The sequence below is a fragment of the Rhinatrema bivittatum genome, chromosome 9 (assembly GCF_901001135.1).
Source record: "Rhinatrema bivittatum chromosome 9, aRhiBiv1.1, whole genome shotgun sequence".
NCBI classification, from domain to species: domain Eukaryota; kingdom Metazoa; phylum Chordata; class Amphibia; order Gymnophiona; family Rhinatrematidae; genus Rhinatrema; species Rhinatrema bivittatum.
This window is the reverse complement of record NC_042623.1, coordinates 192,237,095-192,264,074: the sequence shown is the minus strand read 5'-3', so window position 1 is coordinate 192,264,074 and position 26,980 is coordinate 192,237,095. Positions and strand designations below refer to the sequence as shown.

The following is a 26,980-nucleotide window of genomic DNA, read 5'->3' as shown; positions in this document are numbered from 1 at the left end:
TTAAACCAGCTTTGTCCTCAAGGTTTCACCTTCTTTTCACAGCCCAGAACTTCAGGTCGGGGCGGTGGCCTTTTAGTAATTTGTAGAGAATGTTCCAATTTAAAATCTCAAAATCTTAGTGGGGCATCAGCACAGGAATTGCTGTTAGGTCATAATTCTTGTTTTTCTATTTGTTTAGTTTATTGTCCTCCTAAAGTTCTACAGTCAAATCTTTCTCTTCTTTTTGAACAACTATTTTTGGCTCCAGTCTGTTTTAATAATATGATTTTACTGGGTGATTTCAATCTTCCTTTTAGTCATTCCAGTTCTGATTTTCAGGTGCAATTGTGTCATGATATTTTGCTTTCTTTAGGTTGGTTCCAGATGGTGACTTCAGCCACACATCGATTAGGCAATTTATTAGATTTAGTTTTTATTAATGAAAATTCTAATTTAAAGTTAGTAGGCTCATTAAATAACAGAACAGTTCCTTGGTCTGATCATTCATTGCTTAGTTTTTGTCTTCATGGCCCAACAGGAAGCCCAAATTGTAATGACAGTGATGAGATATTTGAGAAAAGGTCTTTCTTAGACATTAGTAAATTAAAAGATTCTCTGAAGGATTTTCCTGGTTTTTCATGATGCTGATCTAAATCTTTCTTTTAATCAATGGTTTTCCTGTCTAGTTAATTCCATCGATAAAATTGCTCCGCTGAAATCTTTTTCTATGTCTGATTCTAATAAAAGACAGCTTTGTCCTTGGAAGTCCCCTGCTATAATTTTGTTGCGCCAACAGCTGCGCAAATTGGAGCGCAAGTGGTCAAGGCATCCTTCTTCTGACAATGCAAATTCTTTTCGATCATTGTTAAAAGAATTTCAACCTGCTGTATTAGTTGCTAAGAAGGATTATTATGCAAAAAAGATTTATGAATTTGGTTTTGATTCTAAAGCTCTATTTACTTTAGTACATAGATTGACTCGAAAACAGAGTTCTAAAAAATCCTCTGATTCTTCTTTACTACATGTTGACTCATTTGTTCAGTATTTCTCTACCAAATTAGAATCCTTACTATTAGCCTTTAAGGATGTTCCATCTTGGTACCTTGAGATATCAGACTGTGGCCCTTCTCTATGGTCTGAATTTGAACAGGTGGCCTCTACCCAATTAGTAAGCACTATAGCGAATCTCAACAATACTATGTGTCCACTTTTAAAAATTTCAACAATCTCTTTTAAAGAGATTTTTGAGGTACTGAAATCTTCACTCACTTCTCTTGTTAATTCCTCTCTTAGCACAGGTATAATGCCTTTAATGCTGAAATCTGCTGTAGTTAAACCTTTGTTAAAAAAGCCTGCATTAGATGCATCAAAGGTTGAAAATTATAGACCAATTTCTTCGCTTCCTTTACCAGCTAAAGTTATTGAAGGGATTGTGCTTCAACAACTTACTAATTTCCTTGAGAAATATGACATCTTAAGCCCCCATCAATTTGGTTTTCGGCGAGGCCTTAATACAGAGCTTCTTTTGATCTCTTTGGTCGACTCCTTTAAAAGAGGTCTCGATCGTGGTGAACAATTTATATTAGTCTCATTAGATATTACATCCGCTTTTGATTCTATAGATCATGAAATTCTGTTGTTTCGTTTGAGAGAGTGTGGCATTACAGGAACAGTGCTTAGCTGGTTTCAGAATTATCTTTCAGATCGGTCTCAGACGATTAAATTTAACAACTATGCCTCTGACGCTCAGGCTTTGAAGGTTGGGGTCCCACAAGGCTCTGCTCTTTCTGCTATGTTGTTTAACATTTATCTGGCCCCAATAACTAAACTTTTAGCCATCATCACTGATGGCTTCAAGTTATATGCAGATGACATACAATTTTATGTCAAAGTAAAGAAGTCCTGGCAGGAAACAGTAGATTCTCTCACCTTATGTTTAGATACAATTAATCGTTGGCTGAAACATAATAAATTACTTCTCAATATTAATAAGACGACTATGCTGTTAATTCATCGATCATTATCCATTCCTATTCAGAATTCTTTGTCTATCAATAATATTTCATATCCTCTTTTGTCTCCGATTAAGAGTTTGGGTTTCTTGTTGGACTCCAACCTATCCTTTAAACCTCAAATTAGAATGCTTATCAAAACTGGTTTTTTCAAATTGCGTCTACTTGTTGGATTACGTCATTTGCTCTATGAGAGGGATTTTTTGACCGTTGTTCGTGCGCTTATATTTCCGCATATCGATTATTGTAATGGACTTTACATTGGGTTACCAAAATGTCAAATTCATTCTCTTCAGTTGTTATTAAATTCAGCTGCTCGGTTGGTTTCCAATCTAAAACGTTTTGAGAGAATTTCACCAGTGCTTTGTCACCTTAATTGGTTACCTGTTTGCGACCGGATTTCCTTTAAAATTGGTTTAATTGTCTTTAAACTATGTAACTCCAACTCGTCACATTGGTTTAATGCTTTATTGAGAATATATAAGCCAGTGAGATGCCTGAGATCTTCACAATTGAATTATCTCGAAGTCCCTTCTATTCGTCAAGCTCGTCTGTTTAGTACCCGAGAGACCTCTTTTTCAATTGCGGCACCCTCTCAATGGAATTCAATCCCTATAGAATTGAGATCTATGGACGATGTTAAGAAATTTAAATCATCCTATAAAGAATTTCTCCTTGCCCGTGCGTTCAGGTTGTAATGCATTGTTCGATTCTCATTTTGCTTCTGTGTTTATGATTATTGTACTGAAGTAAAAATGTTCATTTTTATTCAGATGTGATATTATTGTATTTTTATTATTTTATATAATTTATAATGTTTGTTTGTTTTGGTTTTGTTAATTTTCTTGTTTTTATTATGTATGTTCATTTTGTATATCGCTTAGGCCTTTTGTGTTAAGCGATTAATAAATTTTTTTAAATGAAATGAAAAATGAAATGAGTCTCCAAGGCCTACTGCCCAGGAGGGAAGGGTTAGGTCGGCCGTTGGTGATTCGATTATTAAGAATGTAGACATCCGGGTAGCTGGTGGACGTGAAGACCGCCTGGTAACATGCCTACCTGGTGCGAAAGTGGCAGACCTCACGCATCACCTAGATAGGATTTTAGACAGTGCTGGGGAGGAACCGGCTGTCGTGGTACATGTGGACACCGTCATAGGAAAATGTGGGAGGGATGTTCTGGAAGCCAAATTTAGACTATTGGTAGAAATTTGAAATCAGAACCTCCAGGGTAGCATTCTCTGAAATGCTCCCTGTTCCATACGCAGGTCCCCAGAGGCAGGCAGAGCTCCGGAGTCTCAATGTATGAATAAGATGATGGTGCAACAAAGAGGGTTGCAGTTTTGTAAGGAACTGGGGAACCTTTTGGGGAAGGGAGAGTCTTTTTCGAAGGGATGGCCTCCACCTTAACCAGGATGGAATCAAACTGCTGGCACTAACCTTTAAAAAGGAGATAGAGCAGCTTTTAAACTAGAACAAAGGGGAAAGCCGACAGTCACTCAGCAGCGCATGGTTCGGAGGGAGATATCTTCAAAGGATACCAATGGTGCATTAGAATTACGGTATCCCAAGAGTGAGGTTCCAATAATAAGAAAAGTAGTCCAAGTGCCTGTAATTAAAACCTCACCTGAGCTAAAAAATTCCAATTTATCCCTATCAATTAAAAAGCTGAAAGAAAATACAAACTAAAAACACACTTTGAAATGTTTGTAAGCTAATGCCAGAAGTCTAAGAATTAAGATGGGAGAATTTAGAATGTATAGCAGTGAATGATGACATAGACTTAATTGGCATCTTAGAGACATGGTGGAAAGAGGATAGCCAATGGGACAGTGCTCTACTGGGATACAAATGATATCACAATGACAGACAGGAGCATCTGGGAGGCAGAGTAGCGCTTTATGTCCGAGATATAGAGTCCAACAGAATAAAGATCCTACATGAAACTGAATGCACAATCGAATCTTTATGGGTAGAAATCCCTTGTGTGTTGGGGAAGAGTATAGTGATAGGAGTATACTACCGTCCACCTGGCCAAGATGGTGAGATGGACAGTGAAATGCTAAGAGAAATTAGGGAAGCTAACCAAATTGGTAGTGCAATAATAATGGGAGATTTCAATTACCAAACAAACAAAGCAAAGGCTGCACTACAGAATAATCAAAAACACAAAGTGCAGAACATAGAACTTTTAGTCCTGATCACGAGTAAGTTCCAATAAGTTCATAAAGAAATAAATTCAAATAAATTTTTATTGCGGCAACTCCACTGCATCAGTTCAATAAAGCACACATTTTACAAGGTGCCCCAACACGGAACCGTGTTTCGCCAAAGGCTGCATCGGGGGGACCAACAGGAGTTCAGTCAAATCTGCAATGTTAGAATAGTTTAAAAATCAGGACAACAAATAATGGACTAATACCGATATATAATTAAAACAGTGAAATAGAACATACCTTGGTGCAGTATTCAAAAAGTAACAGGGAGTGCATTTACCCTTAGCATAACCAGGCATTTTAAAGGCAGAATTTAGGCGCCAAAAAACAGGTGATGAAATCACCATTCTCGCGGGAACCAATCATCGGTTCCCAGGATTAATGCGTGCCGAATGAGGAAACTGACAGACAAACCAATATAAAAGTGTATGTAATTATGAAAATAGATGCCACTCAATTTCCCGATTTAGTCCTTTTGGGGAAACGGTATCCAACGTAAAAATCCACTTTTGTTCTTGACGTCCCAAAAATTCTAAATAATTGCCACCCCGAGTCGGTTTCGAGACCACTTCGATCACGGTAAACCACAGGTCAGAAATCATGTGCAAGGAACTTAACCAGTGTGCTACCAGGGGTTCTTGCTCTTGGGACGTTCGAATATTTGAACAATGTTCAAAAATACGAGTTTTAATTTTGCGTGAAGTTTTTCCAACATAAAGAAAAGGACACGGGCATTTGATGACATAAATAACACCCTGTGATGTACAATCAGAGTTAGATTTGAAATGGAAAGATTTTTGAGTGATTGGATGTTGGAATGATGAAAGAGTCTCTGTATGGGGACAAGCTATAGAGTGGCCACAAGGTCGATGTGCACAATCTCCCAGAGGGGACGTGTCCACCATCTCCTGATGCGCATGCACCAGTTTATCCCTTAAATTATGCCCTCTCCGAAAGGTAAACCTCAAAGAACCCTGAAACATTTGATGTAGAGATAAGGACTGCCAGTGTGTGCGAACAATTTTGGTGACCTTCCGACTTAGAGGAGAAAAAGGGAGTATGCAATTATTGGATGGCTCTGATGAAGAAGACTGGGGTAAAAAAAGTAAATCTCGATTTACATACAAAGCCCGTTTGAATGCTTGCCGGATGACTGTAGTAGGATAACCTCTTGCCAAAAAACGAGCAGTCATAATTTGTGCTTGTTTCAGAAATTCTTCACGAGTGGAACAAAGACGCCTTAATCGTAAAAACTGCCCAGTAGGGATATTCTTACGGAGATTTCTTGGATGGCAACTATCAAAGGCTAATAGGGTGTTTCTATCTGTAGTTTTCCTAAAGATAGTGGTGTGGAAAGTGTTATCTTTAACAAAAACTAGAATGTCCAAAAAAGCAATCGATGATGGATCTATGACAAAATAAAACTGAAGATGTTGGTTAAGGGAGTTTAGCCAATCTAGAAACATTAAGAATTGAACGTCGGTGCCCTGCCAAATGATAAAAATGTCATCTATGAAACGGACCCATAATGCTAAGTATGTGGACCAATGTGAAGGGTAAATATAAGTGTCCTCAAATTTAGACACATACAAGCAAGCAAGACTGGGGGCCATAGTGGCCCCCATAGCTGTGCCTTTAACTTGTTGGTAAAACTTACCCTCAAAATAAAAGAAATTTTTAGTAAGAGCAATTTCAGCAAGTTTCAAAATGAAAGAAGTTGAGATACGGCAAGGGGCAAGTCGAGAGTCCAAAGCTTCTTCAATCACTTGTAATGCTTCAGTTTGCGGTATATTGGAGTAAAGAGATACTATATCTAGTGTAACAAAAAAGAATTGCTCAGTAGGGAGAGGCAATGAGTCCAAAATAGTAATGAAGTGGGAGGAGTCACGAATATATGATCTGCTTAAAGGCACCAAGGGCTTTAAAAATAAGTCTACGAATTTTGAAAGAGGCTCAAGCAGGGAGCCAATCCCGGCCACGATTGGGCGACCAGGAGGGTTCTCTATATCTTTGTGAATCTTAGGGAGAGTATACAGGACAGGAGTGAGGGGATGTTCAATTAACAGAAATTTACTCTCTCGCAAGGTTAACATTTTCATATCTAATGCCTGGTGGACTATAGGTTCAATCAGAGATCTTAAATAAATGGTAGGATCCCCAGGCAAAGGGCAGTAAAATGTGATGTTGCTCAATTGCCGATATACCTCAATATCATATTGTGTCTTGTTCTGAATAACAATCCCACCCCCCTTATCCGCTGGTTTTATTACAATCTTGGAATCTGCTTGCAAACACTTTATAGCCCGCACCTCTGTCTGGGATAAATTGAAATAGGTAAAATGATTTACTGAAGCAAGGGTCCGTACATCTTGATTCACTAATTTCTCAAAAGCTAAAATTAATGGATCAATCGGACCAGGAGGGGTCCAACGTGATTTTACATGGACCAAAGATGCATCATAGACTGGTGGGGAATCAGCAAAAAAAGATTTTAACCGTAGTGATCTATAGAATCGCTGTAAATGCACTTGTAAGTCAAATATATTGCATTTTTCTGTGGGCACAAAGGACAGCCCTTTACGCAAAACTCCAAGTTCAGTGTCTGATAAAGCGTGAGAAGACAAATTGAACACTACAGTAGGTTCTACTGCCAAGGGTCCACCGGAGTTCGTGTAGCTCTGGTTGGGCGTTGGAATTGAGTGTTGCCTCGAGTGCGGGACCGAGTGACGTGTTCCGTCCGTGGCGGTTGAATCGAGTCTGGAGGTTTGTGTCCTGAGTCCAAAAAAGAAGCAGAAACTGAAGCATAACGTGAAGAGGCTGATGAATCTGATCCGGGTATGGCAACGGGTTGATCCCTCTGGCGCTGTTGATTGACTTCTTCCCCTGATGAGTCGCCTGACGAATCGTGAGCGAATGACACCTTTTTTGGGTAAGTTTGACGAGATTTGGACTGCCATTGATAAACAAAACCCGACCGATAGTCGGTCTCGTCTCGCAAAAATTTTTTGTATTTACCAGTTTTTAATTCAGTCCTAAATTTGGATAAATTGTCCAAAAATTCACGATGTTTGTGGTCAAATTCTTCTACTTCAATAGAACTTTTAATAATGTCCAAATTATTTGTAAGTTCTTCTTGTAATCCTATTTGTGTTTGTTTTGTAGTTTCAATTATCAGCACCATTAAATCAAATGAGCATTTGTTTAAGATCTGGGTCCAACGTGTCAAAAAAACAGGATTCTCAGTGTGTAAACGAGGCTCTTTTTGGATGCGTAAGCCTCTTGGAATCCGGCGAACTCTACAATACTCTATGAGGGTTGCTGCGTGCAATTCAGCACGGGTGTAACGCTTTTGAAGATTTATAACATCAGGCCAGGTCACTGTAGGTATATCCACTGGTGGTGAATCAGAGAAAAAAGGAGGGTCTGTCAGGACCGCATTGAATTCTGCATCAGTATAACTGAAAATGTGATCATCGGCAGCCATTTAAACGCTCAAACAGCGGGAACATCCAAACAAACAAAGCAAAGGCTGCACTACAGAATAATCAAAAACACAAAGTGCAGAACATAGAACTTTTAGTCCTGATCACGAGTAAGTTCCAATAAGTTCATAAAGAAATAAATTCAACCATTTTTGGGACGTCAAGAACAAAAGTGGATTTTTACGTTGGATACCGTTTCCCCAAAAGGACTAAATCGGGAAATTGAGTGGCATCTATTTTCATAATTACATACACTTTTATATTGGTTTGTCTGTCAGTTTCCTCATTCGGCGCGCATTAATCCTGGGAACCGATGATTGGTTCCCGCGAGAATGGTGATTTCATCACCTGTTTTTTGGCGCCTAAATTCTGCCTTTAAAATGCCTGGTTATGCTAAGGGTAAATGCACTCCCTGTTACTTTTTGAATACTGCACCAAGGTATGTTCTATTTCACTGTTTTAATTATATATCGGTATTAGTCCATTATTTGTTGTCCTGATTTTTAAACTATTCTAACATTGCAGATTTGACTGAACTCCTGTTGGTCCCCCCGATGCAGCCTTTGGCGAAACACGGTTCCGTGTTGGGGCACCTTGTAAAATGTGTGCTTTATTGAACTGATGCAGTGGAGTTGCCGCAATAAAAATTTATTTGAATTTATTTCTTTATGAACTTATTGGAACTTACTCGTGATCAGGACTAAAAGTTCTATGTTCTGCACTTTGTGTTTTTGAGATTTCAATTACCCCAATATTGACTGGATAAATGTAACATCAGGACATGCTAAAGTTACTAGATGGAATAAATTACTGTTTTATGGAGCAATTGGTCCAGGAACCGACGAGAGAGGGAGCAATTTTAGATCTAATTCTCAGTGGAGCAAAGGATTTGGTGAGAGAGGTAACGATGGTGGGGCCACTTGGCAATAGTGATCATAATATGATCAAATTTGAATTAATGACTGGAAGGGGGACAGTAAGCAAATCCATGGCTCTAGTGCTAAACTTTCAAAAGGGAAACTTTGATAAAATAAGAATAAGAAAAAAACTGAAAGCAGCAGCTACAAAGGTAAAAAGTGTGCAAGAGGCATGGACATTGTTAAAAAATACCATCCTAGAAAGACAGTCCAGATGGTGAAAAGGTGAGGTGAAAGAAGCTATTTTAGCCAAAAGATCTTCATTCAAAAATTGGAAGAAGGATCCAACAGAAGAAAATAGGATAAAGCATAAGCGTTGGTAAGTTAAATGTAAGACATTGATAAGACAGGCTAAGAGAGAATTTGAAAAGAAGTTGGCCGTAGAGGCAAAAACTCACAATATAAACTTTGTAAAATATATCCGAAGCAGAAAGTCTGCAAGAGTCAGTTGGACCGTTAGATGATCAAGGAGTTAAAGGGGCACTTAGAGAAGATAAGGCCATCACTGAAAGATTAAATGATTCTTTGCTTCAGTGTTTATTGAAGAGGATGTTAGGGAAATACCCATTCCGGAGAAGGTTTTCATGAGTAATTATTCAGATGGACTGAACCAAATCACAGTAAACCTAGAAGATGTGGTAGCCCTGATTGACAAACTGAAGAGTAGTAAATCACCTGGACCGGATGGTATATACCCCAGGGTTCTGAAGAAACTAAAAAATGAAATTTCAGATCTATTAGTAAAAATATGTAACCTATCATTAAAATTATCCATTGTACCTGAAGGGTGGTTAATGTAACCCCAATATTTAAAAAGGGCTCCAAGAGCAATCCAGGAAACTAAAGATTAGTTAGCCTGTCTACTGTGCCAGGAAAAATCATGGAAGGTATTCTAAAGATCAAAATCACAGAACATATAGGGCCGAATTTTCAAAAAGTTACACGTGTAACCTATTTTCAAAAGGCCCAGCAACGCGCGTAAAGCCCCAGGGCTTGCAAAAAGGGGCGGGGCAGGGGCGGGGCAAGAGGATCCAGGCATTGCGGCCATTGCGCTAGCAGTCAGCTGGCATGTGCAACTTACTTCATCCCCAGTGCTGAAGTAAGTTTTGAAACAGAAGCAAACACAAGAAAAAGGTAGGGGGGAAAGGGCGGGGGAGGTAAGGGAAGGTGGGGTGGGGGGGTAAGGGAAGTTCCCTCCGAGGCCGCTCTGATTTCGGAGTGGCCTCGGAGGGAACGGAGAAATGCAGCGCCCCTTTGCGCGCAAGTTATAAAATCGGGCATACATGTGTGCACGCTGGATATCACGTGCACATGTACGCCCACATATACCTCTTAAAATCTACCCCATAAAGAGACATGGTTTAATGGAACAAAGTCAGCATGGCTTTACCCAAGGCAAGTCTTGCCTCACAAATCTGCTTCACTTTTTTGAAGGGGTTAATAAACATGTGGATAAAGGTGAACCAGTAGATGTAGTGTATTTGGATTTTCATAAGGCATTTGACAAAGTTCCTCATGAGAGGCTTCTAGGAAAAGTAAAAAGTCATGGGATAGGTGGCGATGTCCTTTCATGGATTACAAATTGATTAAAAGACAGGAAACAGAGAGTAGGATTAAATGGATCATTTTCTCAGTCGAGGGGGTGGGCAGTGGAGTGCCTCAGGGATCTGTATTGGGACCCATGCTTTTCAATATATATATAAATGATCTGGAAAGGAATATGATGAATCAGGTAATCAAATTTGCAGATGATACAAAATTATTCAGAGTAATTAAATCACAAGCAGATTTTGATAAATTGCAGGAGGATCTTGTGAGACTGGAAAATTGGGCATCTAAATGGCAGATGAAATTTAATGTGGATAAGTGCAAGGTGATGCATATAGGGAAAAATAACCCATGCTATAGTTACACAATGGAGGGAGGTTCCATATTAGGAGCTACAACCCAAGAAAGAGATCTAGGCGTCATAGTGGAAAACACATTGAAATCGTGGGCTCAGGGTGCTGCGGCAGTCAAAAAAGCAAACAATGTTAGGAATTATTAGGAAGGGAATATTGAATACAACTTAAAATGTCATAATGCCTCTGTATCGCTCCATGATGAGACCAAACCTTGAATACTGTGTACAATTCTGGTCGCCGCATCTCAAAAAAGATATAGTTGCGATGGAGAAGGTACAGAGAAGGGTAACCAAAATGATAAAAGGAATGAAACAGCTCCCCTATGAGGAAAGACTAAAGAGGTTAGGACTGTTCAGCTTGGAGAAGAGACGGCTGAGGGGGATATGATAGAGGTGTTTAAAAGCATTAGAGGTCTAGAACGGGTAAATGTGAATCGGTTACTCTTTTGGATAATAAAAGGACTAGGGGGCACACCATGAAGTTAGCAAGTAGCACATTTAAAACTAATCGGAGAAAGTTCTTTTTCACTCAATGCACAATTAAACTCTGGAATTTGTTGCCAGGGGCTGTGGTTAGTGCAATTAATGTAGCTGGGTTTAAAAAAGGTTTGGATAAGTTCTTGGAGGAGAAGTCCATTACCTGTTATTAATCAAGTTGACTTAGAAAATAGCAACTGCTATTACTAGCATCAGTAGCATGGATTAGACTTAGTTTTTGGATAATTGCCAGGTTCTTGTGACCTGGATTGGCCACTGTTGGAAAGAGGATGCTGGGCTTGATGAACCCTTGGACTGACCCAGTATGGCATGTTCTTGTTTTTTATTACAGTAAATATTTATGTTGGAACTCCCCATCAGAGTGTCCAGTGTTACTGATTGCCAAAGGTGATCCTAAATTCAGGTCCTCCAACCCCAGTTGTACCCCAGTTGAAGGAGAGTAAGAGAGAATTCCCCTTGTGTGCCTTGGGTACTAGAGATTAAAGCCTCTTTCCATTGGGAAGAACCCAGCCTCCTGGGGCTAGTAAACTGAAATGGAGGGTTGTAGCCCTGGGACACAATGTATGCCTGCATTCTGGACCTTCCCCAAAAAGATGGGTTACACAACCAAGGAGTTCAAAGCATAAGAACATAAGAAATTGCCATGCTGGGTCAGACCAAGGGTCCATCAAGCCCAGCATCCTGTTTCCAACAGAGGCCAAACCAGGCCACAAGAACCTGGCAATTACCCAAACACCAAGAAGATCCCATGCTACTGATGCAATTAATAGCAGTGGCTATTCCCTAAGTAAACTTGATTAATAGCAGTTAATGGACTTCTCCTCCAAGAACATATCCAAACCTTTTTTGAAGCCAGCTACACTAACTGCACTAACCACCTCCTCTGGCAACAAATTCCAGAGCTTAATTGTGTGTTGAGTGAAAAAAGAATTTTCTCTGTTTAGTCTTAAATGTGCTACTTACTAACTTCATAGAATGCCCCCTAGTCCTTCTATTATCCGAAAGTGTAAATAACCGATTCGCATCTACTCGTTCAAGACCTCTCATGATCTTAAAGACCTCTATCATATCCCCCCCCCCCCCCCCTCAGCCGTCTCTTCTCCAAGCTGAACAGCCCTAACCTCTTCAGCTTTTCCTCATAGGGGAGCTGTTTCATCCCCTTTATCATTTTGGTTGCCCTTCTCTGGGCAACCAAAATGAGGGATTATATTCCGAGTCCTACAGGTGTGAATAGAGGCTATAAACCTAGCATCAGTAGATTGTAGTTAATGGGATGGGAGGGCAAGTGACTGCCAAAAGTTGGCCAGGTATGGGATCATAGTTCTGCTTGTGGCTACAGCTTAAATGCAGTTTGAAAAAGCCAGGTTTTTAGTAAGTGTCTGAAAGTTAGCAGGTCTGGGACTTGTCTGATGTTTGAAGGGAGAGAGTTCCATAAAGTGGAGAGTGATCCACAAAAGATCCTCTTTCTGGGACTTGTGATGTGTCTTTTTTTGAAGGCTGATACAGTTCATTGGGTTTGTGATAATGAGCTTAGTGAGTTGTTTGGTGTGTATGGGATGAGGTAGCTGTTGAGGTATAGTGCTGCACTTTTAGCCTTGAAGGTAAGAGTCAGAATTTCGAATTTGACATGGTAAAGAACTGGAAACTGGTGGAGAGTTTTCTGGGTTTCTATGACTTAGTTTATATTTTCTCATGTTCATCATTTGAGTTGCTGTGTTCTGGATGAGTGCAACCGCCTGATCAGTTTGTTGTTCAGTCCATTGCACAGTGAGTTACGGTAGTCCAGGTGAGAGGTTATGTAAACCTGAATGACTGTTGCAAAGATAGAGAACTCATGGAGTGGTCGGATATGTCATAATTGGTGTAGGCAGAAGAAGGTTGATTTGGGCACTGCTAGGACTTTGGCTTCTGCAGTGAGTTTAGAATCAAGTAAGACACTTAAGGCTCCAGACTTGACAGCTAAAGGGAAGAGCTAAACCAACAAGGGTTCATTTGGAGTTTAGGAAAGAAGAATCTTCTCTACCAACCCACCATATTTCATTTTTTTTGTGGATCTAGTTTTAGTTTATTTCACTGAAGCCAAGAGAGAGATGTTGTCTAAGCCGTTATTTAGGTTGCTGATGGATTCATCAAGATCTGGACCAAGTGGAACATCAAGTTAATGTGATTTGCAGAACTGCAACTAGAAGATGAGTTGATTGGATAGGAGTAACACATTCCTAGTGACCTGGATCCAGCCCCAGACACAGGAAAGAAAAGGAAATTCCTGCTTGGTGATAAGGGAGGTGGTTCATGGAGGTTTTAACTTCAGAAATTTTATTTAATGTGAGTATGGAATTAAACCATAGTATCATTAGGAAAAAGGCTACAGTGCCAGAGGGTTTCCGTGAGATTGGCAAACCTGGACTTTGAGTCCCATGGTTAACAAAATCTTTGATACTGTTCTAGTCTTCTAATTCAGTCACTTGCCATTTTTGATGACGTTCTCATAAAACTTTAGGATGTTGGGTTATTGTGTATTCTTTGAACATCCTATGAGAAAATGTTCTTTCCTACAAATCTTGTCAAAGGAGTACTTTGAGTTTTTGAAAAACCTTAAGGGGAACCTTATTCCATGCTTACACTATTTACACTGCAGAATGAAAAGGGGTTATTTAGCACAATATCGCTTTCTTAGGAATTATGGGGGCAATTTTTACTAAGCCACCTAGCAGCAAGAAGCAGAGCTACTTTCATAGCCTCAAAGCATTAGTATATTTCTCTTTGAAAATTTGCCAGTCATGCAGGTAGAAAACTACCCACAAATTTTGCTCCTACTATTTCTGCAGTTGGTGTTAAGCAGGGTAAACTACATGCATATATTTCAAAATTCTATATATGTGCAAAGTTTACTCCCCCAACCCAACCCCACCTCTCAAAATTCCCACTTTCTGATCAATTAAAATATAGCTACCTAGTAAAACCAAGTCCCTGCATTCAGCCACTCTGCATGGTGAAATTTTCAAACCCTTTGATCTAGCTGGCTAAATCCTTAGTTAGCTATTGTTCTGAAAATTGCCCTCTTATGACCATGTTTTCTCTACAGGGAAATTCAACAGCATGGTCGTGCTGCTGAATATTGCATCTAGCTTTTTAATATTGACCTGTATTTATCTTAAATGTAATACCGAGTAACAAAACTACCCACTTACTTAGCTACTGCTATTTCTGTGGTTGGTGTTAAACAGGATAAACTACATGCATATATTTCAAAATTCTATATATGTGAATAGTTTACTCTCTCAACTCAACCCCTCCTTTATGTTGTTGTGAGCATTGAAATAAGCATTTAATAATACCAGCCAGCAAAGATAAAAATCTTTATTAGCAAGATATCTTAGGAGATTTGGAGATCACCAAAGCAAATGCAGAACTCGGAGGTCTGTAGATTTTACAGCTTGTTACATGCGTCACACACCAGTGGGTTAGTTTCTTTGTAAGTATAACACTTATCTAACTGGTTAAATATCTTATCTCATATATGCTAATGATACTGCATTCTTGTAAGCTATATCATTTCTTGTAAGTCGAGCCCAGAAGATAGAAGTAAAACTTAATGCTGACCTTTGACATACTTTAGCATTTTTGCTAACCCTTAGAATGCTTTAGCATTCCTACAGCCTGGCTATTTTGAAAAGTTTGCTCAGTTCAGGCTTATTATGCTCTTATTTATATTTTTTATCTTTTTGCTTCTTCACCACCAACAACTGGTTTGTTTTCACAGAGAACCAATTCAAAGCACGCTTATACTGTCCACATACTTGTGATACTGTTTAAAGGTTTGAGGAACATAAACAAGGAAAGGTGAATCATCACTGTTGGCATGTAGCACCTGATTTATCCCATAGATACAGTTTGGTAAAAAATACCTTAAGTGCCCTCATAGTGCAAAATTGTGGGTTACTGGTCATATTGATACCTTTCTTATCATTAGTGACATCAAAAAGGCAATAGCAATGATGCATTCTGTTTATACCTTGGGCCTAATTTTTAAAGTTATCCAGGTAAGTATCTTAGCTGGATATAACTTATCTGGCTAAATTACAAGGTATATTCAGTGGCATGAATAAAAGCATATTTCGATACTTATCTGGTTAAGTTAACCAGATAAGTAGTGTCGCCCCAGTCTGCCTGCTGCCTGCCTACAACTTATCTGGCTATTCAAATAGCACTTTGAATTTCTGGCCCCAAGTATGTAGAGTTGTTTGTTTAGGGAAAATTGGCTTTAACCATCACTGCTAGTTTTATTACATCTACAGCAAACATAACATTATTTTCCTCTGCCGTAGCTGACTGGCCAGGTTGATTGTTGCAAGACTGTATTTCAATTTCAGAAGCATGCTCACATTTCTGAATTTATTTAGAATTATATTTTGCTTTTCACAGCGCTTCAAAGTGGATTACATTTAGGTACTGTAGGTATTTTCCTATCCCCAAAGGTCTTACAATCTAACCCCCTCATTTATCAAAATGCGTTTTTGCGTGCGTAAAGCCCCGTTAACACATGCGATAGCACCATATTGTATGGTGCGATGGAAATCTGAAAAAGAGGAAGAGTTAGGGGTGGGCTTACCTTTTTGTGAAGCCCTATTGCATGGCTTTAACTACAACTTTTTCAGGAGTGTTAAGCAGATACCAGGTTTGGTAGTTTGAAGCATCCAAACTAGCTGTATGGGAGAGGGAGAGGGAGAGTGAGAGAGTGAGAGAGAGAATAGCTACAATACTATCACCCTAGATACGTATTTATATCTCTATGGGAGGCCCACCTAGTAACTCGGAGTGAGGTTTAGGTAGTAGTGTAGGGGGTTAGGGGCCACTTTGACATTCAATGTGAGATGTACGAACAGAACAGTGCTCTCTTATGAACATTTGATGACCCTCGGAGTGAGGAAACTCACCCAAAGATGAGATTTGTGCAATGTTCTCTCAACCTAGCTTGATGGACTCTCTACCTGGGTAACATCAAGCTAGGTTGAGAGAACATTGCACAAATCTCATCTTTGGGTGAGTTTCCTCACTCCGAGGGTCATCAAATGTTCACAAGAGAGTACTGTTCTGTTCGTACATCTCACTTTGAATGTCAAAGTGGCACCTAACCCCTCCACTAGTACCTAAACCTCACTTCAAGTTACTAGGTGGGCCTCCCAAAGAGATATAACTACGTACCTAGGGTGATGGCATTAAGGCTATTCTCTCTCTCTCTCTCTCTCTCTCTCTCTCCCCCTCCCTCCCTCTCTCTCTCTCTCCCCCCCCCCCCTCCCCCCCCCCCCCCCCCCCCCCCCCCCCCAGTGGTTGTATGTAGGAAATACCACATTCTGGCACTGAAAGCTTATTTAATGATTATTCATGGATTTTTAAGGCAATAGTAAGCTTCACTTGGGTGATATATGCCACCTTCTCTGCCAGAGTTCACTGTTTCATCATCCATCTTTATCCTAGAAAGATATCACTTTCTGCAAATGCCGCTGTTTAAAAGCCTTGACAGTCTTTAACTGGGGTATAATAAATCTTTACACTCTGCAAATAGATGTGGTGTGCCTGCTTTTTACCTCACCTTTATCTTCTGCTCTCTCAGGAATGACACCGTGACCGAGCCATATAGCCAGGAAGAGCTCTGATTTCCTGTTTTACTCCACACCTCCAGCGCACTTGTGCTGTCCTTAATGATCACTTTCAGTTCGTTCTGGTCTTCCGAACCCAGCATGTGATACCAGAAGTCTATGCACACATCCCCGAGGACGTTAATACTTGGACTTTCAAGCTGAACAACGTCCAGCGGGATGAGATTGCTGGCTTCTTGGTAGATAAAATATCCCTCTGCAGAAAAGAAGAATTGCTGACTGTTAGTACATTTTTCTAGTGCTATAGGATTCAGGGTCCTAGGTACTAAGCATTTTTCCACAGATACTAAATGGGAGACAGCCTTTAGTACAGAGGGACAATGATTCTTACTTTAAGTATTATAGAAAAATGTATTAACGAAAAAAAAAAATTTAACCTAAGGTTAAAGAATTTGGAAAGCAGATAGCAATAATTCAGGAGAAAAAAAAAAAGAAATGGAATTCCAAAACTTTCAAGCACAGTTTGGTAGTAGCAAAATGCAAACCTCCCCCCCCCCCCCCCCCCCCCCCCCCCCAGCAACAATTAATACTTCTCAAATGAGAAAATGTGTAAATGTCACTTAAGTCCTACTTATTTTCTAGAGAAGAGACATCAGCTTTAAGTGAATATTTATAATTCCCCAGCTAGTGTCTATGATCCCAGACAGGAGTTCCCGACCTTCGACCTTTCAGGGAACGTGCACCCTGTTTTAGCTTCACAAACCGCCACGTGCAATAAACAAAAGAAATCATGAGATGCACCCCAGAATCATTCGTAATGCAGAAAACATCGATGCAAACTGAATACGTGGGGAGGGCAATTTTCCAAAGTTATTTCGAAACTGCCCTTACAATCAAAGGCTGAAGCCATTCCACCTTCCGATCCAGCTGCAATGGGGAGAAGGAAGCGAGCTCAGAAATATTCCAAGTTGGCATCTTGGATTGACCTGGCAGGAAATCGGCACTGATAACTACAATCACTAATAGCTAACTAACTTATTATTGAAAACCTTCCTGCTAGTAAATGCACAATCAATCACCGAAAATTCCCTATAATTACAGACCTATTATATGACACAAAACCAAGGTTCATAGCTGTTATGGAATCATGGTTAAAAAAAATCAGACACCATCTTAAAAAATCAAATAGCACATAAAAACTATGACGTCTTTTCAATACCCAGAATAAATAAAAGAGGCGGGGGAGTACTCCTAATAATAGAAAAAAGATTTAAATGTAAACTAATACAGACAACATCACCAAGAAACCATGAAATTGCCCTTTTTGAAACTAACACCGTACAAATTTGCCTTATATACTGCCCTCCTACCCTATTAGAATTAAACATCTCCCCTCTAATTGAATTCCTAACAACACACTTAAACACCTCTAAACCCACAATTGTACTAGGTGACTTCAACCTACACATGGATATGCACCTATCCAACACCTGTCAAACACTGATAGATTTCATGACGGCACTAGGATTCACCCTTACTACTGACAAGCCCACACACAAAGCAGGACATTCTCTTGATTTATCATTTATCAAACACAGCCACCTAGAACACATTAAAACGGAATATACACCAATACCGTGGTCAGACCACTTCCTAATAGAATCCTCTATTAAACATACCGAACAACAAGTGACTCAAAAAAGAGAGAACCCATTGAATTTGAATATCGCCCACCTTTTAAAATAGACAACCTAAAAGACAAACTAGAAGAAAAGCTAGCTGAAATAGATTGCACCAACTGCGAATCTGCCACGACAGCATGTTCCTTAAACTTTTTTGCTTTCTAGCAGTCTTTGCTTCCAAGTTTACTACCCCTGTTGAATGTAACTTTGTTCTTCCTATTTTTACCTACGGTTCTTGTTACAGTTCCCCCTTTCGATGTAAACCGATCTGATATGGTCCTCAACCATGAAGGTCGGTATAGAAAAGTGTTAAATAAATAAATAAAATAAATGCAAACAACCAAAATCTTAGCAGATGAGATAAACCAAATTAAATATATGAGCATCAGGGAACCCAAAGAAATAAACCCCTGGCATAACGAAACGATAAAGGTAGTCAAAAGAACCCTGAGAAAAAAAGAATGGAAAAAAATAAAACAATTGAAAACCTGACTAAATACAGGAAACAACTAGCCTACTATAAACAAATAATACTCAACGCAAAGAAACAATATTATAGCATGAAAATAGAGAAATTCGCAAACAACCCTAGAGCCTTGTTTAGCATAGTAAAAAAAATCTCACAACCGATACATCTGACTCTTCACAAAACCTTCCAGTAAATAGATGTAATGAAATAGCTACATTTTTTAATGACAAAATTACAAACCTAAAAACAAAGATTCCAAAAATAAATAAACAAAACATCAAAATGCAAAAAAGAGACGTTAAACAATGGGAGACATTCAATGAAATATCCGAAATAGAAGTTGAATCGATACTAAAAAAAACTAAACCCTGCCCCACATGCTTATGACACAATACCAACCATAGATATTAAAAAAACTAGCCACCACAACCTCTCAGACTTTAACAAAAATCATTAATCTATCTTTAAATGAAGGAAACATGCCAGATTCACTAAAAGGAGCAATAGTAAAACCAATGTTGAAGAAAAAGAACAGTGATCCACTCATCCTGAGCAATTATAGACCAGTATCAAACTTACCACTAATTGCTAAATTAATAGAAAAAAACGTACACAATCAGTTAGCAGAACACTTGGAGGACAATAATATCCTGTACCCATCAAACATGACTTTCGCAAAAACTATAGCACTGAAACACTCTTACTTGCACTAACTGATAACATCATGAGAGATTTCGACAGCGATAAACATTATATTTTAGTGATGCTAGACCTATCAGCAGGATTCGATACAGTAAATCACGACATCCTATTAAATAGATTAGAAGAAATAGGATTATGCAACACAACAATCAAATGGTTCAAATCATACCTAAATAAGATATCTCCGTGCAAATCAAAAACATAATGTCAAAAAAAATAAACCTCCGAACAGGAGTTCCACAGGGATCAGCCCTATCTGCCACACTATTCAACATATACATGCTGCCGCTATGCCATCTGCTAGCTGGTTTGGGCATCTCACACTACATATACGCTGATGATATTCAATTAATATTTCCAATTAATAAGCCAACATGTATCTAGATATAATAAAACAGCTCCTTAACCAAATGGAATTAGTTATTAATATCGAGAAAACAGAATTCTTACATCTGAACGAAAAAAACATCACAATCATTCAAAACCCAATCACAATCAATAACAACCAAAAAATACAACTAGCTGAGAAAGTACGAAACCTTGGAGTGATTATTGATACAGAACTAAGTATGAAACAACATATATCTCTAAAAGTAAGGGAAGGTTACGCCAAACTTATGACTCTTAGAAGACTTAAACCATTACTAACGACAAACGACTTCCGATCAGTATTACAAGCATTAATTTTTTCAAACATGGATTACTGTAATGCTCTGCTACTGGGATTACCCTACACCACAATAAGACCACTACAGGTATTACAAAACACAGCTGCAAGAATTCTAACTGGTAAAAGTAGAAGAGACCATATCACCAAAACCCTAATTGAACTACACTGGATACCCATTGAACAAAGAATTCAATATAAGACTCTGTGCACCATACATAAATTAATACACGACGAAAAGGCAGAATGGCTGAACACAGCCCTTCTCGTACACGTCCCCAATAGAAACCTGAGATCAGCAAACAAGGCCCTGCTAACTATTCCCTCAGTAAAAACAGCCAGACTAACTCACGTAAGGGATAGGGCCCTATCCCTGGCAGGACTTATAATATGGTACACCATGCCTTTAGAAATCAGAATGCAAAGGCACATCAAAACATTCAAAGAAAGTTTAAAAACATGGCTATTTAAGCAAGCATACCACAAAGGGAATGGAGAGTAGAATCCAGGGAAATGTAGGTTGCGGTCAGCAGAACTCCCACACGCACACACACACCACCTTACTCGAATTGTGTGTATTTTATTCTTATTAGATTGCAACAACATAGGATGAGATTTAAGTGTGAATTTATCTTATAGCTGACATAGTTAGTAGACATGAATTATCATAACCACTAAGTAATATTTAATATGAAAACTATGTTACAGTACTTGTTGGCACCTGTTTAGTTAATATAACACATTTAAGCAAACACGTAATTATGTTCCTTATTGTGAACCGTTGTGACGGCAGCTTGCTTAACGACGGCATAGAAAAGATTTTAAATAAATAAATCAATCAAATTTTCAAGGGGGGAAGGCCAGTACTTTTCTTCCTGTGTATTTTTCATCTGCTTTGAAACAGGGGCAATGCATAGGAGTGAAAGCGCGTACCAGGCTTTCACAAGGAAATCCCTGAATGGACTCTCCCCTCCCCTACGGCAGAAAAGGACTATCAGAATGGTGGAGAAGCCTCAGGCGACCCAGATGAAAGGAGGGATATGTTAGAGACATTCCGATTCCTCAAATGGATGCGCGCCGCACATGAGTCAAACATTTTTTTTTTTCATTTGAAAGGAATAAAAGGTCACGGGATTCAGAATAAAGGGGGTGGACGCAGGGAATTTCTTCCCGGAAAGAGTGGGTGGACGGAACGAAAAGGCCTCCCGGTAAGGACAGGAGAAGACAAAAAAAAAACAGAATTTGTGCCTGGAGATAAGCGCAGAGGATTCAGAATTGCGGGGAAGTGAAAGGAACGCGGGAAAGCGATGCCTCCACCCGGAACCCAGGCCCCGCCTCCCCCCCGCGAGTGTACGCAGCGGCAGCACCGACGGAGCGAGGACGTCGGCAGGAAAAGGGGGGCATTCCGGAATCCGAAGCAGGGACCCAGCGCACAATACGGAAAACGCGCAGCCCTCTCTGACAGGCGCCCAGGGCACCACCCCCCGCTGTCTCAGAGTTGGATTTTTACTGCACATTACCGGCTACGTTTTTAGTTTTTTTTTTTAATTCAGCTTCATGTTGGGGGTTATCTGGTGGTTGGTTTTGCTCCCAGACATGGTAATTCTTCTTTTCCTTTTTTTTTTACCTCTTGACAATTTAACAAAATGAGCTCTTACTTCCGGCCGGGTAATCCTCCCCTGGACCCGTTCCCAGTGTCGGCGTGCCATGCTTGGTTCTGATCCAGTCCCCTTGGTCTCCTGCGCACACCTGTTCCCAGTCACAGAATGGCTCCGAATTGTTGTTGAAATCACATTTGGTGATATAATCTGAAAAAAAAACAGGAACGCACACAAAGAACATCTCCATAATTTGCTTCCACGTGGGTGAACATTACACTCAAGGACCGTCAATAGATGTAATGAGATAATTAAAAAAAAAAACCCACAAGTCTCTCTTAGCTGAATATTAGATTAATATAACGTCCCGTTGTTTGGGGCATAAGTTGTGTAGCTGTTTGGGTCCTGGAGAAAACTAGATTCTCTCTCTGTACGCTGTGACACCTTTTAAAGGACCAGCAAAAACGATGTTTTATTATATGAACTTTTGAAACTGCAAATCTCACTTCCTCTGATAATATATCTATTTGGTCTTATAAGGTCAAGTTCATCCCCACACAGGAGGACTGGCTCTAAATTTAGGGTTTTTCATGGGGTCTGTGAAATATTGTTTTTGAGCCCAATTTTCAATAGTGTGTGTAAATCAGCATATGTGCACATTAAGTTGGCTCATGTAAAGTTAACAGCAGTATTTTATAAACTGTGCAGCAGGAGTCTCATGCTTTATAAAACAGCTTGTATCTTTGCCCCAAAAGTGTGCGTGCATATTTCAGTACACACACATATTTGTAATGTGGGGAAACGCATTCTTTCGCTACCAATTTATAAAAGTGCATGCACATATTTTATGAGCGTAATAACTGTACCATGTGCGTGTAATAACTATCACTTTTACGCGAAAGCAGATATTTTAGAACTTGTGCGCATACTCCACTTGTGAAAATACTTGTGCATGTATGTGGAATCACCAGTTCACCGATACCTTCACCAGTTCACCCAGACCCTACAGTACGTCACCCTGAACCCGTACCACTTAATCCAGACCTCCCTCCCAAATACTACAGAAAAAGGCAGATGTGATTTCAATTGCGCAAGTTGATTAGCCGGTGTAAAAGCGTACAGACAAGCTCGGCAATGCGCGCGCGTGTACCACTTTCGAAACAGCGACTTGTCAGTGAATTTTCGAACCTCACCTCTAGGCTTCCCCGTTTTGTCCATTCACATTTACGTGCGTCACTACTAGCGCACACTCACCTCGGGCTTTTGCAAAATACATTGTACGGGTGTACATGCTGCTTACTTGCATAATTCCCAGTTTCATGGGCATAAACCTTTTGAAAATTCACCCCGTTATGAACTGGTTAGCTGCAGTGCAAACATAATGTTCATACATAACAATTCGAAACAGATAAATTGACAGAGAGCCACTGAGTGACCTGGTAAATGAAGGCAGAAAGACCAGTTGGCCCAGTTAGTCTGCCCAGTTGTCAGATGAATTACCTGCTCCTGATTTCCAGAGGTCTAAGCCATCTGCTGGGCTCCTGTGGTTTGCCCTACAAAAATAACATAATTTAGTTAAATATTTTTAAGCACCCAGATACAAAAGAAGCCTTGCTGCTTAGAGTCAGAAATGCAAAAAAACGGTTGTGAAAATTTTGTTCACTTGCCCTCAAACAAAATGTTCCATATTTGTGCCCCTTAGTGTTCTTTTCACTTTTTACATTTTGGTACAATTTATCTTCCTGGTTAGGACTGCCAGGGTGCAGGGAAAACCGTACTGTTTTCACTAGCTGTGTACTTCTAGACCCCTCTCTACCTTTCCAGAGAGAGGGGAAGGGTCCACACGCCATGAGATAGAAGGAGAGCATGCCTACAAACTGGAAACATCTCAGGAGCACGCCCATGCACATATTTCACCTACCTTTTCTCAGGTGCAGAAATAAGGGTCAACAAAGAAGCTGTAGGTGAGGCCTTGTTCTCATTGGACTAACTCAGTATATCTGTGAGGAGCTTTCAAGAGCCCTGCTTCCTTCATCTTTTCAGCCCTGTGCTGAAAACGTAGCAGGACATCTGCTGCTGGGCCACCAGTTCTACCACCGAGGAATGGACGCTCTTAACACTTTCCTCACTGGGAGCTCTCATAGGAACGTGATGGCATTAAAAGGCCATCTGGCCCATCTAGTCTGCCCATTCACTCTCACAAGCCAGTATCAGATTCATCGATTTAGTCCAATAAAAAGATTGCTTTTTGACCCTTATTTGTACATATTCAAGAAAACTAGCGTGGCAAGCACAATACTCTCCATGTAAGCTTTCAAAATTATTTTTAGAAATATGTTTTACTAACTCTGAAAGGCCTGGGAGTGAAAGAAGTGACCCGAATGACTTAGCCAGGATGTTGAGTAGTCTTACTCAAAATAGAACGATCCCATGACACTGCAGCTTTAACTATAACCCAGGCTGAGAAGAGAGGTTACTAAAATGCCAAGGGTGTATGGAGCAGTCCGTTACAATTCAGATACTCTCTGAGGTCCTGCTGTCACAAAATGATTGTCGGATTAATGGTAGATATAAGGTAAAGTTCTTTATTTGGAGGGCAACAAGCACATTTTGATTCTGAGTACATGATAACCCTCCCCAATTGAGCGTGATCGCCACTATTTTTTGTTGTGACATCGGGTGATGGTATATAAGACCAGAACCTGGGGTAAGGCTCCGAATGCCATAAAAGTACAACTCAAATGATATTATTACAACGTCTTGTTACACGCTCTCCTACTGACTGCTCAGAGTGAGGAACAGAATCACAGAATACATTACTTACAAAATTATACCTAATACATGAACACAGAATCAACACAATAGTGCACAGAATACGTTAATTGCACAATAATGATAGGCAGTTTAATCCAGAATACATGAATACATCAAATCGAACTGTAGAAAAATGGAAGAGACTGGGCCAGCTTGTTGGGAAGAGGGGTATGAGGTAGAGTTTTTCGCTTGGTGGCCAGTGGGATGTTGCTGCTGGCTAAGGAGGATAATCTTGGCAGAAGATCAAGGTCTTTACTGTATGGTGGAACGTTATTATGTCGGTGACCCCGTGTGGCCTCTAAGGGGAGATAATTCCAGAGTCTGGGGATTGAGAGAGGAGAAGATGCGCTGACAGGTTCGGGCCAGCCTGGACTCTTTAAGGGCAGGGAGCTGTAGAAGTGGATCTTTATCAAGTCTTGCTCTACGGGAGGGTTTGTAGGGAGACATGATCCTTCAGATTAAATCAGGGCCCTGGTGGTTTAAGAGACTTGAAGGCAATACAGAGGGCTCTGAATCTCTGGCCAGTAGGGGGGATTGGCAGCCAGCGCAGGTTTCGGGGGACTGGGCTAATCTGGCCTCTTGTGGCTGCAGTCAGATAACATCCGTGCCGTAGCGTTCTGCACTAACCGTGGACGTTTCAGCAACTTTTATGGGAGATCTGCGCACAGTTCATTGCAGTAGTGTAGTCAGGATAGGACAATTATATAGATAGATAGATAGATAGATAGATAGATAGATGAGAGTGGTCAAGTCATCTCTCTCAGGGTATGGTTTGATCTGCTTTAGTCGCTACATTCCATGCAACTGTGGTGATTTCTTTCCGTGTTTAATTTAGGAATCCAAGAACATGTCAGGCTTCCGCAGGTTCATATTCAGAAGCATTTGGCTGGATAACTCAGAAGTTATCAAGCTAAATGAATATTCGGGTACTTATCTGTTAAATTCTAGCCAGATAACTTTTTATCCTGTTAAAATTTGGCCGGAAAGGTGTCCTGGGGCTGTAACTGGTGTCCTGGGGATGTAACTGGGAGGAGCTGAGTTGGCCAGATAAGTAATCTGGCTAACTCTAATATTCAGATAGCCCTATAATTTGTCTGGTCAGCTCATACACCTGCTCTAAAGGTAAGCAGATAAACTTATCTGGCTAACTTTACGATAAACGGATATATTCAGCGTGCAGTCGTGCCGCTGAATGACTAGATTGTACATGCCAGATACGTTTATCTGCCTAACTAGCCGAGCCATACAGAAGCTGAATATGGACTTCCTGATTTTTTTTTGAGAAAGAGGTGGTGGTCAGGACCAATTTTAGCCCTTGTGGTTGTGCAATGGATGTGACTGGATTTAGTACCTCTGTTTTGGTGGGGGTTTAGCTTGAGTTTGTGGGCGGTGCATCCATTTCCAGATTTCATCAAGGCAGTTGTTAATCTTTTGCGTGGCTACTTCTCTGTCACTTCCCAGGGAAGTAAAGATCTGGGTGTCATTGGCTTAAACAAAGCATTGAAGCTTGGATTTCCTGATTACTGTAATTGTGGCCAGGAATAGATGTTGAGCAGAGGGTTAATCCTTATGGTACTTTGCAGAACCGGGTTCTGACTGGGAAGGAGGGTCACACATTCCACATTACAAACACTGGACATTTCATTCTTAACTGCCAACAGAATATAATATATTTATTTTTATATTCTGCTTTTTGGCACTTCAATGTAGATTATATTCAGGGGCAGATTATATTCAGCCCCCAGAGGGCTCGCAATCTAAGGCAATGGAGGGTGAAGTAACTTACCCAAGGTCATAAAGAGTAGCAGTGGGATTTGAATCCTCATTTCCCTGATTAAGAGCCCACTGCTCTGTCTGATGCATATATAGTGCTGTCTGCTTAAAACCTGTACATACGCCACACTTGGGCAGCCACAGAAAATGCAGGTGCCAACTCTGGGCAGCCACAATAAATGTGCATACCATCTCTGACCAGGCACAGTAAATGTACATGCAACCTCTAACCAGCCGCAATAAATGTACACACCATCTCTGACCAGGCACAGTAAATGTACATGCAATCTCTAACCAGCCGCAATAAGTGTACACACCATCTCTGACCAGGCACAGTAAATGTACATGCAACCTCTAACCAGCCGCAATAAATGTACATACCATCTCTGACCAGGCACAGTAAATGTACATGCAACCTCTAACCAGCCGCAATAAATGTACACACCATCTCTGACCAGGCACAGTAAATGTACATGCAACCTCTAACCAGCCGCAATAAATGTACACATCATCTCTGACCAGGCACAGTAAATGTACATGCAATCTCTAACCAGCCGCAATAAATGTACACACCATCTCTGACCAGGCACAGTAAATGTACATGCAATCTCTAACCAGCCGCAATAAATGTATACACCATCTCTGACCAGGCACAGTAAATGTACATGC

At 40.2% G+C, this 26,980-nt stretch overlaps 1 protein-coding gene across 1 annotated transcript in view; it reads right to left on the bottom strand.

Annotated features, from left to right (window-relative positions):
- LOC115099616 (IgGFc-binding protein-like) overlaps positions 1–23,000 on the bottom strand; it is a 277,960-nt gene extending 254,960 nt beyond the window's left edge. Inside the window, exons 1-3 of the mRNA XM_029617348.1 lie at positions 22,979–23,000; positions 21,785–21,934; positions 16,600–16,862 (exon numbers count right to left, since the gene is read on the bottom strand). Coding sequence (XP_029473208.1) covers positions 16,600–16,862; positions 21,785–21,934; positions 22,979–23,000 — 435 coding nt within the window. The remainder of the gene's footprint in view (positions 1–16,599; positions 16,863–21,784; positions 21,935–22,978) is intronic.
- Between the last annotated feature and the right edge of the window lie 3,980 nt (positions 23,001–26,980).